This window comes from Chrysochloris asiatica, unplaced genomic scaffold, assembly GCF_000296735.1.
Source record: "Chrysochloris asiatica unplaced genomic scaffold, ChrAsi1.0 scaffold00009, whole genome shotgun sequence".
Lineage (NCBI taxonomy): Eukaryota > Metazoa > Chordata > Mammalia > Afrosoricida > Chrysochloridae > Chrysochloris > Chrysochloris asiatica.
Genome location: NW_006408527.1, coordinates 17,251,136 through 17,264,960, shown reverse-complemented (window position 1 = coordinate 17,264,960; position 13,825 = coordinate 17,251,136). Strand labels below are relative to the sequence as shown.

General features: G+C 42.2%; 1 protein-coding gene across 2 annotated transcripts in view; it reads right to left on the bottom strand.

Annotated features, from left to right (window-relative positions):
- Nucleotides 1-7,870, bottom strand: part of DSTYK (dual serine/threonine and tyrosine protein kinase) — a 75,151-nt gene extending 67,281 nt beyond the window's left edge. Inside the window, exon 1 of one of the 2 annotated variants that reach the window (XM_006834087.1) lies at nucleotides 7,580-7,870. In XM_006834087.1, coding sequence (XP_006834150.1) covers nucleotides 7,580-7,844 — 265 coding nt within the window. In that variant the 5' untranslated portion in view covers nucleotides 7,845-7,870. The remainder of the gene's footprint in view (nucleotides 1-7,579) is intronic. The other variant, XM_006834086.1, reaches the window with a different exon arrangement.
- Between the last annotated feature and the right edge of the window lie 5,955 nt (nucleotides 7,871-13,825).

The window sequence follows — 13,825 nt, the reverse complement described above, 5'->3', positions numbered from 1 at the left end:
AACAACAACAACAACAGAGACAAGTAAAGATGGGACTTCTAAAGACACTGTTGTTGTTAAGACTTCTAGCAACCCTGTATAGGTTTCCTAGGAACAGTTGGTGAGCTTGAACCTCTGACCTTGCAGCTCAAACAGATTTTGTAGTCCAGCGCATTAACCCACAGTGCTATACCAGGACTCCTAAGATACTAAAAGATACTTTAAAAAAAAAGAGAGAGAGAGATACTGATTTATGTTGGACGTTGTATTAACTAACACAAAGTAGTTATCAGACCGGAACCCCATAATAAGACAGGGTCTACCTGTATTTATTTGCCTGTTATGTACAAAGTGCCAGACTACAAAGCCATTTGAATTGCAAGGTTCGTGGTTCAAGCTCACCAGCCACTCCTGGGAAACCCTAAACAGGGTCACTATGGGTAGGAATCGACTTGACAGCACTTAAGAACAAACATGTACAAAGTACCATGATAAGTTATTGCAGGGGCTACAAAGACAAGCAAAAAAGTTTTCATCCTTAAGGGGTTCGCAATCTAGTAAGCAGGGTAAGATAAATATACACCTGGTTATCATACAAAAAGAATAAGTAAATAAAAGCATGGTCTATATGTGTAGTGGTTACGAATCGGACTGCTAACCTAAGGGTCAGCAGTTTGAAACTACCAGCTGTACCACAGGAGGAAATATGAGGCTTTCTGCTCCCAAAAAGATTTACAGCCTCGGAAACCCTGTAGAGGGTCGCTATGAGTGTGAACCGACTCCACAGCACATAACAACAACAACATGTCCACAGCCAATAGAATCGGAGCTACAGGCATAAAGCGAAATTCATATTCCCCTTTACTTGAATATTGGAGCTTTAAATTTCAAAGGATTGTGTTTTTGAAAACTGTATTCTTTGTTCCCTTGATCTAGTGAGACAGAAAGCATAAGCACGAAGAATAGGAGATGCAAGGAAGGTGGACAGGCAAAGTGAAATTTAAAAACCAGATTGAATTTTTACTCCATGTTTTCTTTTAAATCTATTTATCAGGCTGAAGAACTAATCACATAAAATCAGCGAGATTTTAGATTCAATTAAATATATTACAAATGATCATAAATTGCGGTTGTTTTTTTCTTACTGGAGAAGGCAAAATTAGCCAACCCTTTTCAATAATGGCCTGTCCTAAAGTATGGGAAACAGATTATCCCAGGAAAGCAAGATTAGGAAAGGGAAAGGCTGTGTAGGGAGAGGATGCACAGAGCCACTGTGCTTGGGGAGGTCATTTCCTCCCAGGAGCAAGAGGGAGCAAGAGCTGCAAAGAGGGGTCTAAATGCCAGAGAATGGAAAATAGAATAAGGGACCCGAGTAGATAGTACCATATAGTACCACACCTCTGATTGAAGTAAATTTTAAATCCAAAACTACACATTATGACTCAATTGTAACAAAGTCTCTCTGCTGCCAGGGTGCATTATATATTTACAAAGCCCCAGTTTTTCAACAGTATCTAAAACTTGCACTTTCTTTTAAAAATGTTCTTCTCATATGGACTGCTAACCACAAGGTGGGCGGTTCAAACTCACCACCTGTTCATTGGAAACCCTATATAGGGTCGCTATGAGTCTGAACCAACTTGATGGCACTTAACAACAAGGACAGAGTAGAAATGCTCCCCCATAGGATTCCCAAGACTACATCTTTATGAACACAGACTGCCACATTTTTCTGCTGTGGAGCTGCTAGTGGGTCTGAATCTCTGACCTTTTAATAAGCAGCTGAGTACTTTAAAGGCTGTGCCAGCAGGGCTCCTACCTGTATAAGAATAGCTGTAAAGAATTTTCTCTCCCAACTTTGAGCCCCCTTCCTAAGTGTCTCTGCTACTTAAACTACATTATTCATACAAGTTACCATTTAAGATGTCTAAGCATTTTAAGTAAGTGCACTAGTGCTTCCCCTCGCCCATCCTGGCAATCAATTTATATGGTTGTTGCTAAGTGCCTTCGAGTCAGTTCCAACTCATAGCGACCCTGTATAGGGTTTCCGAGGAGAAGCTGGTGAGTTTGAACCTTGCAGCTCAGGATAATGCACTGAAACAGTAAGGTGAGCTTGATCCTTGTTTTGAAACTTGTGGTTCAAACTCACCTTACAGTTTCAGTGCATTATCCTGCAACGCCACACGCGATTTACACAAGTGTGACAAAAAAGAAAGTGAAAAATGGAGAAAAAAGAGTTGTCAGCTATCCAAAGGCAAACAGCTATAAATAAAAACTGTTGTTGTTAAGTGCCGTGGAGTCAGTTCCGACCCATAGCGACCCTGTACACGGTTTCTGAGGCTGTAAATCTTTACGGAAGCAGAAAGCCTCATCTTTCCCCCACAGAACAGCGGGTAGTTTCACACTGCTGACCTTAAAGTTTGCAGCCCAATTCGTAACCACTACGCTACCAGAGCTCCTTAAAACTAGAGTTATACAAAATGCCTATAATCTAACATACCTTAGCTTTCTGCCTTTTTGGTTTTTTCTGCTTTATGCCTTGCATATGTATATGATTGATATGAAATTATATCTTTCTGAGGACCACATTCAGGTCCTCCTAGTCTTTTCACCCATTATCGAACGCACACAAAATGTGTACTATAATGATGGCAATTATAGTTTTATTTTGTTTTTCCTTTTCTTAGGTGAAAAGCATAGAGTGAATCTCCAGTAAACAGAGGCCAAAACTAATGTCTCTGTATTTGACTTTTTACCACCTTATTAACAGCACTCTGAACAGAACAGAACAGGTATTCAAATGTTTATTAAATAATAATAGCTAATATTTATCATTCATCTTAATAGGTACTGTTCTATTTACTTATGTTAAATACTATTTTAATCCCCATTTCCAAATGAGGAAAAGTAGGCAGTTGAGACTTGTCCATGTCAATTTAGTTGGTAAAGGTTGGAACCAAAACTGGTGGAGCACAGCCCAGATGAGAGCATTCCAATGACACATCTGAGTCATCCCAATTTCTTAAGACGTAGAGGGTTATGATAAATAGCAACAGCTAGGAACTCTATTGGATCATATAACAAGAATATTACTTTTCCCTCTGCTACTTTGTAATACTCTACCCTATCTTTCTTTGTTGTTGTTAAGTGCCTTTGAGTCAGTTCCAACTCATAGTGAGCCTGTACATGGTTTCCAAGGAGTAGCTGGTGAGTTTGAACTGCCTACCTGACAGTTCAAATCGAACTTGCAGTCCAGTGCATTTTTCTGCAGTGCTATACCAGGACGCCCTTTCTTTAGAAGACCTAAAGACTTTATCTCATGTCACCCCTCTGACTAAGAAAAATCAACACAAAGAAAGATATGACTCTCACCCTCTTTAATCCAAACCCAATGTGGGCCAACTGATTATGCTTCATAGAGATCCTATAAGCACACAATAGAAATGCCCCATAGGGTTTCCCAGGCTGTAAATCTTTACGGCAGCAAACTGCTACATCTTTTTCAGGCAGAGTGGCTGCTGAGTTCAAATTGAAAACCTTTCCTTTAGCAGCCAAGCGTTGAACCACTACATACCAGGGTTCCACACCTTCTTTAAGTGAAAATAAAAATATTTAAATCCATGATTTGGGCAGCAGGAAAGAGACAAAGTCAAGGAAATTTTACTTACAATTAAGGTGTCTTTGTACAGGCCAAAGTACACACACCCCCCAAAAAAATTAACTCAAGAGTTCTATTCCACCTACTTTTTTAACATCTACAACTTCATACACATTACATACTCTATACAGTCCCTTAATACTTGATAATACTATCAAAATGAAGTGGGAAGTATTATTTTGGGGTCCCTCCATTTCCTTGTAGTCCTGGTGGCACTGTGAGTTCAGTACTAGACTGCTAATCTCAAGGTCAGCGGATCAAACCCATCAGCAACTCCTCAGGGAAAAGATGAGGCTGTCTACTCTGGTAAAGATTTACAGTCTCAGAAACCCTATAGAGTATTTCTACTCTGTCTGACAGGGTCACTAGGATCAGAATCAATTCTACAACAGTGAGTTTTCCACTTCCTTAGAGGTCCCTCCCAGGTTGGCAAAAATGGTTTGCCCTCAACTACTAACTGAAAGGCTGGCGGTTCAAACCTACCCAGTGGTGTCATGAAAGAACAACTAGGCGACTTGATTCCATAAAATTTACAGCCAAGATAACTTCAGGGAGCAGTTCTACTATGTAAGAGAAAGGGCTTCAACTTACAGCAAAAGGTTTGGTTTGTTTGTTTTTCTCCACCTCTTCTATAATTTAAAATAAAAAATTTTTTGAAAGTTTTTGGTATTATAAATAGTATGTAAAAAGACTTTATTTTTGTCATCAGTTTGGTCCTCAAATTTCAAATACCCTGTAACATTCAATCTAGAAGTACAGGAGTTCCTGGGAGGTGCAAACAGTTAACATGCTGGACTGAAAATAGAAAAGCTGGAAATTCAATTCCACCCAGAGACGTTTCAAAAGAAAGGCCTGATCTCCTTCCGAAAAACTAGTCATTGAAAACCCTATGAAGCGCAACTCTATTATGCCACACGTGAGGTCACCGTGAGTCAGAAGTGACTGGATGACAACTGGTTTCTAGATGCACATGTCCACTCTGAAGTCATTAAAACCTTCCAGAAGTTTGTTAAGATTAGAAATTGAGTGCTCCATCCCTTCACATGCTAAGTTCCTATTAATCAGAAACCAACATTCATAAAAGAAAGTTGAAACAGTCTCTGATCTGACAAAGATAGCCTATAAAAGGAGAGAACAAGAGCTAGCTGTCTTTTAGGGAGTGGTTTCTGCTTACTAGCATGATTACCTAATAGCTGCGCAAATGGCATCCTCAAACTATAATAGTCAGTAGCACCTCACTCATTTTCCCTGTTGTTTTTCTCCTCCACACTAGAAGAAATGGAATCATTTCATGGAACAAAATAGACTTGTTCCCAGCCCTGTCATCTTCACCCTCCACAGAATTTTATTAAAGATGGACAGACTCCAGAGGGTGAAGAGTGTTAAATCCACAAAGATTAATATGTGATGCAGTCAACTAGAAAAGCCAATGAGGTCAAATACAAAGGTACATTTGTATTTCTTAAGTTGGTTTTTACAAAATAAAGACAAGAGCCATCCAAGGTGCCATGAATATCTCCTTTTCACCAAACTGAATCTACTCTCTGGTTTGGGGTGTTTTGTTTTCCCTGTAGTAATTCCAGAATACAGAATTGCTTTAAAATAGTAATTTCAACAGACAGTTTTCAGATAGGCTATGAGAATTTCTGGAAAGGAGAAACCACTAGAAAGCATTACTAAGGGAAAGGGTGAAAGTACACACTCTAGGAATCATCTCTGAAAACATGACTCATAGCAACCCTGTATAAGGTTTCTCAAGAGCAGCTGGTAGATTTGAACCACTGATCTTGCAGTTAGCAGTCTACTACTTATCTTCTAAGGAGCTCTGGTAGCGTAGTGGTTACGAATCAGGCTGCTAACCTCAAGGTCAGCAGTTTGAAACTACCATCGGTTCCACCAGAGAAAGATGAGGCGTTCTGCTACCATAAAGATTTACAGCCTTGGAAACTGCATGGTCACTGTGAGTCGGAACTGACTCCATGGTACTTAACAACAACAACACAAAGATTTATAACCTCGGAAACCCTGTACAGGGCAACTCCAAGGCACATAACAACAACAGCCTGTCCTCTAGCACCACACCAAGATCCCAGTTGTTTTCATAATATAACCTCTCAGAAATCAGTTTCCTCTATAAAGGCATTTATAGAAGACCAAATCTTTGGACTTGTCAAAACCACAACTTTGAAACAGTTTATCCTTCTCCTCCCATTTCTCCTATAGGGTATACTAAAAACTTTCCTATTTATATTCACACCAAGTAAGGAGTCCTGGTAGCACAGTGTTTATGAACTTGGCTGCTAACCAAAAGGTCTGTGGTTCAAACCTACCAGTTGCTCTGTGGGAGAAAGATATGGCAGTCAGCTTCTATAAAGATTGTTGTTGTTGTTATATGTCGTGGAGTTGGTTCCGATTCATAACGACCCTGCGCAGGGTTTCAGAGGCTGTAAAATCTTTACGGGAGAAGAAAGCCTCATTTTTCTCCTGCCAAACAGCTGGTAGTTTCAAACTGCTGACCTTGCAGCTCGCTGCCCAATTTGTAACCTCTACACTACCAGAGCTCCTTTCTATAAAGACTACAGCTTGGGAAACATTATAGAGCAGTTCTTCCTTGTCTTGGAGTCCTGATGTGGTGCTGTGGGTTATTGCACTGCACTGTAACTTCAGTTTGAACCACAAGGTTGGTGGTTCAAGCTCACCAGCCGCTCCTTGGAAACCCTATACAGGGTCACTATAAGTCAGAATCAATTCGATAGTAACGGGTTTTGGTTTGGGCCAGGTCAAATAAATGTAATAGAATCATTTCATAAGATTCATACTATCTTATTTTTACTCCCACATCTAGAATTTCAGATAGTTTACAATATTAACATACAATTTTGGGAATATGGGGCCCAACACACTTAGTGTTCAACAATTCATTCAGTTCTGAGCTTCATGTTCAAATCTGCTATCAGTATCTAAGTGAAAGTGCATCTGCAGACCACCTGCATCAGAATCTCCTGCGGCTTTTTTATGTTTAGAGTCTTAAAATCTACCCACCAGACCAACTAAATCAGATCCGTAAAGTAGAAACTGAGAGTTGTCATTTTTACCAGCTCCCTATTAATTACAAATATGAGAATCAGTAAATAAAATTTAACTGACTTTTTTGCTATCTTTGTCCCCAAAATAATCTGCATGAGATGCCAGTCCCTCTCTCTTCCAACCTATTTCCTAATTAGATGCTGGAGTTAGCAAACTCTCGGGTTCCCCACCAACTGCAGAGCTAAAGAGGAAGCAATAAATTTGGAACACATTAAAGACCACAAGAAATTTTAAGTGCTCTGGGGACTCTAACACATCCCTAGAAAATTATGTGGTCAAGAAGGGCTCCAACTTCTATATTCTTCACCATACTCTACGCACAGCCAACAACTCTGCCAATTCCCTGCCACCTATCAGATATCAATCTCTTTGGTGACTCCCAACCCCATCTAGAATACATCCCTTACTTCTTCAGAGAGTTGAAAGTTCGGTGTAAAAGCATTTCGCATATATATTCAAACATAAACACACTACTACATCTCCTGATCTCCTCCGCCTCCTGGAGCACCCTGATTACTCCTCTTTCTATACCCCTCTCTCCATTCCTCCATCCCTAAACTGGTGTCCTTACCCACCACCAGCCACCTGCAACTCAGAAAACTCCCCCCACTCCTAGGATGAACCCCTGCCTCCTCCTCCAAAGCACGGGCCCTCATGGACCCCGCCCTCAGTGCCCCCTCCCCCACCCGGAGGGATGCCTTCTCCCGTCATCCCAGATCCTCGCGGCCCAGGCCCGGGGGCGGCCACACAAACTCCTACTTTCCGCCTTTTCCCGGAGTTGTTTTGCAGGGGCAGAGGTGCGGTCCACCCTCTAGTGCTCCAGCCCCCTTTCTCCCTTTGGGCTGCCCTCCTTACCCGGCTGCTGCCCGGTTTCGGCGACATCGCTGGCAGGACCGGGCTCGGCCCCGCCGCCGCCCGTGGGGGAGGAGGGACAACTATGTTCGTGGGAGCATTTGATGTCGCGGAAGAAGTTCTGGGTTTCGCGCAGGTTCTGTCTCAGCCGTCCTAGGTAGCGGCGGTAGCGCCCGAAACCCCGGCACAGCTCGCGGATCATTCCGCCGCCTCCCGGGCCGGGACCTGAGACGGGCTCGCCGTCCCACGACACTCCGCTGTCCTCCATCTCCTCAGTTCACTCTGTCTTCGCGGTTCGATCCCAGGCCTCTGGCCCAGCCTCCCTCCTCCCCGCCCCCCAGGACTTGAGAGGAGGAATCCGCCTCCTGACACCCCCTCCAGCAGCCGGGCTTCCAACTCCGTCACCGCCGTAGAAAACAAACCAACTCCGCAGTGCACCGCGAACGGAACCTTTATCTCCACTATCGAGAAGAGCGAGGGAAGAACCACGGAAGACACAGTCGCTGCGGCGTCTCCTGGGACTTGTAGTTTAGATTGAAGAGGCGCTCCAAAACCCGGCGGCTGAAAAATTACGCTCTAAATTGGACTCTTGCCCCTATGGCAATGGCACAAAGCCTCACTCATTCTAGTTTACACGTGCTCCTAGTTTAAAAACACTTTCCTACATGAATATTCCTGAAGAGAGGGAGGAGCTGCAGATACCGGACGCTAGCAAAATTGGGGTGCCGTTCCTGAAATCAGAGTGAAAGATTTTAGTAGCAAAGAAAAGGAAGGGAACATATCAGAATTATCTCCTTGGTTACTCTAATGACTCCCTCATTTTCCGGATACAGTAGACACTGGGAATTCGGTTGAAAATATTCTCTTGCTTGGAAAATCCCTCTTGCTTGTATTGCATCCTCCTTGTGTGATTGTCCTTCCTTGCCTAGGAAAAGGGAGGATGTGAAATGGTCCAAGAAGGCATTCAGTAAACTGAAGGCATTCAGTTGTCTCTTCACGTAGTGAGACCAGGCTGGATAAGAGGAAGTTGAGGATTGTAGCCTTCTAAACCACTTTTGATTATCTGAAGTTGGCTTCTGTTAATGCCGAAGACTTCCACTGACCCAGAAACAGTCACGGAGCCCGAGATGCAATTATAAAGGAGACAAAATGTGATGCTTTTCCTCCCCTCTGCTCCAGATACTGAGCCCTCCTATCATTTTTGCTATGGAAAGACCCATCTTTGATCCAGGCCACACCTTTTTACTCCAGGCAATACACTTAAGAGGAGATTTGATTTGGTCCTCAAATTTCAACACTGGCTAGCCTTGTGACCTCAGGCAAGAAAGTGTTTGAATGACTTGATTTTGATGCCTCATGCAGCACTAAAATTGTGTGAGTCCTTCAAAATATTGACTTCTATCTCCCAAACTTTCATCCCTTGAGTAAAGAAGCTCTAAGTTATGGCATGCTGTAACTATTGGACTGGAATCCTGGTGTGGGACTGTAGGATAAGCACTCGACCTAAAGGTTGGTTTGAACCTCAAGTTGGACTGTTCAAACTCACCAGTTGCTCCTCGGAAACCCTGCACAGGGTCCCTATGAGTCGGAAACGACTGGAAGGCACTTAACAACAACTTTTGAATTAATTCCGCTTAAGATGTGAAGGCTTTACCCTTCTGTGGGCTTTTAGCATTTTTATAAACGAGATCACTAATTCCAATATTTAGCGAATGTGTGTGAAGACTGCCTGTCAGAAGAGGGCCTCATGTGCCTCAGCTTGATCACATCTTCACGGATCTTTGCAAGACCCCCATGCAACCCTCAAAAGGCTCAGTAAAACACAATTGGAAATACACAACGGAAGGATGATTGTTGATACCATTTTAAAAAATAAAATGGCAAAAGCAATGTGTGATGACTTGCCACACACAATAATTTCTTACATAGATTTCGCTGAGAGAGCAGTAATGTTGGAGTTGTCCAGAAAAGGAATGGGAAATTAAAATCTATCTTGAAGAAGGGGTGATATTTGAAGAGGTGGAAATAATCAATCAGGGCATTTCAGGTAAAGGTCATGGAGCCCACTCTTTTTAAAACTATTAATTAATGCTTTATTTTTAAATACTAATAAAATAAAATTCCTCAGAAACTGTATTAGGAAGCTATGAGTTGAAACCTACTTGATGGCACTCTCTTCCCACCCCCACCCCCCCTTGTGTGCTCACTCACTCTGTTCTTGAGGTCTCTTTTCCCTCCTCTTCTCAATGGTTCTCAACTTATTTTGGGGAAAAATATCTTGAGCAGATACAGTGGGAAAAAGAATCTGTACCCTTTCTGTTCCCAAATTAATTTTTATCCCTTCTTGTCTCAAAAATTATGGAATAAACAAACCACCATGCTCTGTAGGAAAAAAAGAAAAATCTTCAGCTCCCTCCACTCTGCTGGAAGTTGGAGGGTGCTGGGCACCTGTGTAGTTGTTGTTAAGTACCATGGAGTCGGTTCCTACTCACAGTTACCCTGCACAGTGTTTCCGAGGCTGTAAATCTTTATGGGAGCAGAACGCCTCATCTTTCTCCAGAGGAACTGCTGATAGTTTCAAACTGCCGACCTTCAGGTTAGCAGCCCGTACCATAACCACTACGCTAGCAGAGCTCCTTATAGTAGTGCATAGAATTCTAGCTTTTCCCCTCCTTTCTCTGTATCTATGGTTCAGAGATTACACTGTGTCTCTATGTAAGTATGATGTAATATTACTTGTAAGAACTTCTGGTGTGGATTAAACCCACCAACTGCTCCTTGGAAACCCTACACAGGGTGGCAATGAATCGGAACATGTTACTTGTAAATCCAAGAGACTGCAAAACCTAAATGTCCACCAATAAAGGACGTGTAAAAGAAAACATGTCAACCTATGTGGTAGTGTGTTCTAGATCTGTTAAAAAGAATGAGACAGTAATATCTCAGTAACTGAGGGGCACTGGTTGTGTTTGTTGTAGGATAAGTGCTGGATTGCTAACCACAAGATTGGCAGTTCATACTCACCAGCCGGATAAGACTCTGCTCCCATGAAGATTTACAGCTTGAAGCCCTATACAGGGTCACTATGACTTGGTGCAGACTCGATGGCACCTAACAACAACAACATCTCAATAACTGATGGCCTGCATACATCATTTTGAACTTATATGACTATATCTCACCCCCATTTTTTTTCTTAAATGTTTTATTGTGAATTATGTGATAGTTTACATGGGAGAACATTAGTTTTACATTCATTCTATCATATATCGTCTCATTGCCATGGTTACAATCCCCTCCATGCATCATCAACCAACCAAAGGGTATACCCTGCAATCCTTACCCTGTACCCCCCAGGTCTTCAGCACACAGTTGCTCTCCCTCTCTGGATCTAAAGTCTCCAGCTGCTCCACGTCATCATCTCAGCCTCCATTTCAGGCATCACTGCTTCTCTGGGTGGGGTCCCGCTCTCTGCTCTTCTCCCTTGATGGTCCTAGGGACATCCACTCCTAGACTGAAAAGTTCATTGCTCCCCTCCTTGCTATAAAACGTCTACCTTTACATTTCCAACCCTCACAATCAGTCTTGATAATCATTATCATGAGTGACCCTTCTGCATTTCATTTCATCAGCCCCACCTAGACAGATTGAATACTACTCAGTGGAGATTCTACCTTCCTCCAGGCCCTCAGGATCTAGGTTCCCTCTGGAAAGCTTGTAAGCCAGTCACTTCTTGCCTTTGTAGCCCCTCACCCCCCATTTTGGGTAGCCAATGTCCAAGTTGTCTATCCCTGTCTACTCTGTGTGTGGAGGGGGTGGGAATGATTGTTGCTGTAAGGACTTGTTCCCTCTTTTGAGCTACTGCTTCCATAGGTGTAGGTCAAGTTCATCAAATTATATGAGAATACTTTTTTTTTTTTCCTTTTTCTTTTTTCTTCTGTTTGAGCTCTGATCATCCAGTCACTGAAGCCAGGATAAGTGGGTATTATCTGCAAGTGTGGGTGTTCTTATGCATATGCCCTCTCTTCTTATCAGCTGGATGCTTCACTCTCCACTCTAGTCCTCTGTGGCTATGTCACTGACTCTGGGCCCAAGAGTCCCCAGGTCTTGCCACACTGCTGGTCAACCAGATCTTCACCCGGGTTCACAGAAGTCTATTGAACATTGTAGGGCTTAGCTCACTACTTCATTGCTGTTTTTCCCTCACTTCCCCTTATCAGTGTCGAGCGTGGTCACCAATCAGAGCGTGTATTCCCATTGAGTCTTAGTCTTGGAAGGGTCACCCCCATTTTTAAACCGATTTTTTGCTAGAGCAGTTTTAGTTTTGCAGAAAGAACAGCATTCTCATATACTGCTTCCCTCTCACCCCTTACATTGTTTCTCCTCTTAACACCTTGCATTCTGTCCTTGTACTTATGCTTCTTTTGAGAAGTTCAATTTTATTTTTTTTAAATGTTGTATTGAAATATAGAGAGCAAAATTTGCATTTCAACCTCCATTACAAATACAGCTCGGTAGCATCAATTATGTTTACCATGGTGTGCAACCATCACCACCATCTGTTTCCAAATTATTCATCAGAAATTCAGTACCCCTTAAGCAATAACTTCTCCTTTCCCCTGCTCACTCAGCACCGGGAACCACTCATAAACGTTGGTGTTTATGCATTTGCTTATTCTAGGTATAAAGGTAAGTAAAATAGTGCTACAAAATTATAGAAACTTTTATTAAACAAATAATATCTAAATGTGACACTATTGTTTCTTGGCATATCCTTCATCTCCGACTATATACAAATACTTCTGAAGGTCGTTTCTGCAGGATAATGTGCTGGACTGCAAGGTCAGTTGGAGCTGCAAGGTCAGCAGCTCAAACCCACTAGCCGCTCCTCGGAAACCCTACATAAGGTTGCTATGAGTCGGAGCCAACTTAAAGGCACTTAACAACAACTCTCTAACAGTATATGACTTAATAATATCCCATCCTCTGGATGAATTATATTTTGAAAAATGCTATAGGAGTCTTGATGTGGCACTGTGGGATAAGCACTGAACTTCTGACCACATGGATGGCGGTTCAAACTTACCAGCTGCTCCTTGGAAACCCTATATAGGGTCTCTATAGTCAAAACAAATTCATTGCACTTAGCAACAATTAATTAGCATGGGTAGTGTGATAGCTCTACATGATAAACACTGGACTGTGAACCACAAGTGTTGGTAGTTCAAGTCCACAAAAAGATGTACAGTCTCAGAACTCCTATACAGGGTCACTATAAGTCAGAACCAATAATGCCACTTACTACCAACAACAATAATAATAAACTCTAGTATACAAGTTTCTGTTTACACTCCTTCTTCCAGTTCTTTTGAGTTGTTGTTGTTGTTAGGTGACATCGAGTTGGTACTGACTCATAGTGACCTTATGCACAGCAGAATGAAACACTGCCCAATCCTGGGCCAACCTCACTAGTGTTGCCACGCTTGAGTCCATCAATGCTGCCACTTGGCCAGTCCATCTCCTTGGGGGTCTTCCTCTTTTTCTCTGACCCTATACCTTACCAAATATGATACCCTTCTCCAGCGACTGGTCCCTCCTGACAATATGTCTGAAGTATGAGAGAAGAAGTCTGGCCATCTTGGCCTTCAAGGAGCACTCTGGCTGCACTTCTTCCAAAATGGATCTATTGTTTTTTTGGCAGCCTACCATAGCACTTTCAATATTCTTCTCCAACACTGTAACTCAAACACATCAGTTCTTTTAGGGTCTTCCTTATTTACTCTCCAGCTTTCGCATGCATGTGAGGTTATTGAAAATACCATGGCTTGGGTCAGGCGCACCTTAGTCCTCAAGTGGACATCTTTGCTCTTCAACACTTTAAAAAAGTCTTGTGCAACAGATTTGCCTAATGCAATACATTTTTTCGTTTCTTGACTGCTGCTTCCCTGAGTGTTGATAGTTGATACAAGAAGAATGAAATCCTTGACAACTTTGATCTTTTCTCCGTTGATAAGAATGTTGTTTATTGGTCCAGTGGTGAGGATTTTTGTTTTCTTTACATTGAGACGTAATCCATACAGAAGGCTATGCTCTTTGATCTTCATCAATAAATGTTTTAAGTCCTCTTCACTTTCAGCAAGCAAGGTTGTATCATCTGCATATTGCAGGTTGTTAATGAATCTTCCTCCAATCCTGATGCCATGGTTTTTTTCATAGAACCCAGTTTGTGGGATTATTTGCTCAGCATAC